The following is a 1,406-nucleotide window of genomic DNA, read 5'->3' on the forward strand; positions in this document are numbered from 1 at the left end:
CGCAGTCGCTGAAAAGCCGTGAACTCATGTACCGATAAGCTAGACGGACATCGCGTCTCCGATGCGACGGTTTCATAGGAAGACGGCCCAGTCGCCGCCGTGGGAGGATGCGGCAAACTTGGTAACACGGAGCTACGGAGCTCAGGCGGCACATGCACTCCGCACTCATGTTGAAAAGTCAATGGTTTATCGAAGTCTTTGAGCCAGGTGTTCGAAGCGGTGTCAAAGTAGGAGAAGTTCAGTCCATTGGGGTAGAGCACATCGGGCTCAGATGCCTTCATCCTCTTCTTACTGACCCTGTAGTGCGTGCCACGGAACGATTTGGATGTTGACGCAATAGTGATACCGGTAGGGTGTCTCGAGGCGTATGTTGTAAGCGGGTCGCAGTCTCTCAAGAGTTTAGTCGGCGATCCGGATTGCGGTTTGGCGGGGTAAGCCAACATGAAGATCTTCCAGGTTGCACTTCGATACGCTGCGAGAGACTTTGGCATGTCCAACTCAAAGATGACTGCTGCTGCTTTGATTTCATCGCTCGGGAGAAAGTCCTCATGCGCAAAGATCTCCATGCGATTCCGAACTCGCCAATGCCAGCATTTGGTGCAACCCCTTACGTCTCGCGTCCCATCCTGCTTGAATGTACAAGTACATGTACCTCCAGAGATGCCCAAAGAATGTTCGTCAAAATCAGACCACCACCTCTCCAACTCTGATGTCTTCGCCTGCCGTGATACCTCGGATGCTAGTTGTATCCGTCGGTGCAGTCGCTGCATTGATCTAGAAGTCGAGACATATCGCACTACAAAGCTGTCTCTCTCAGGCTCAGAGAATATAGTCGTTTGATGCTTACACCCCTCGCACCTGCTGTGAAGATGGCGCTGGATATTACGAAGTCGCTGCATCTCCGCGACAGTCGGCAGATGCAGCACATCCAAAAGTTCAGGAGTAAATGCTGGATGATAGTCCCGGATCATAGGGCAGATCTTGGCCATGTATCTGTCCAGCCTCACCCAAAGTGTAAAGAGACTCAAAATAAAGATAGACATCTGCTCCGGGTTGGACTCGTACGCTGCTCCAACACTGTTTATGAGTCCAAGTATCGCATCTGCTAGCTTTTCGCAGGACAACTCGGGAGTGACATCCTTAGTCAATTGAGGCTCCTCATTTCTTTCGATCTTGCTCTCTAGTTCAGCCAATCGGTGGTACTTGTCTGTAAATAACTCAACCTACTCAATCGTAGTGCCATGTAGTGATGGAAGCTGCAATGATGGCAAGGTTCTTTTCTGCGCGCGACGTGATTGCAGAACACTTTGAAGGTACGACTCGCTATTGGGAAGAGACAGAAATTGTGCTTGCCCATCAGCGCGCGCGGGAAGCTGGGGAATGGGCCGTGTCGTGTCTCGCTTGAA

At 51.2% G+C, this 1,406-nt stretch overlaps 1 protein-coding gene across 1 annotated transcript in view; it reads right to left on the reverse strand.

The window, feature by feature from the left end:
- The window catches only part of J4E82_011670 (uncharacterized protein), a gene marked incomplete at both ends in the record, with an annotated part of 4,515 nt that extends 3,949 nt beyond the window's left edge, over positions 1-566 (reverse strand). Inside the window, one exon of the mRNA XM_051737870.1 lies at positions 297-566. Coding sequence (XP_051582371.1) covers positions 297-566 — 270 coding nt within the window. The remainder of the gene's footprint in view (positions 1-296) is intronic.
- Positions 567-1,406: the final 840 nt, after the last annotated feature.

This window comes from Alternaria postmessia, assembly GCF_024291825.1.
Source record: "Alternaria postmessia strain BMP 2775 chromosome Unknown scaffold_279, whole genome shotgun sequence".
Classification (NCBI taxonomy): Eukaryota; Fungi; Ascomycota; class Dothideomycetes; order Pleosporales; family Pleosporaceae; genus Alternaria; species Alternaria postmessia.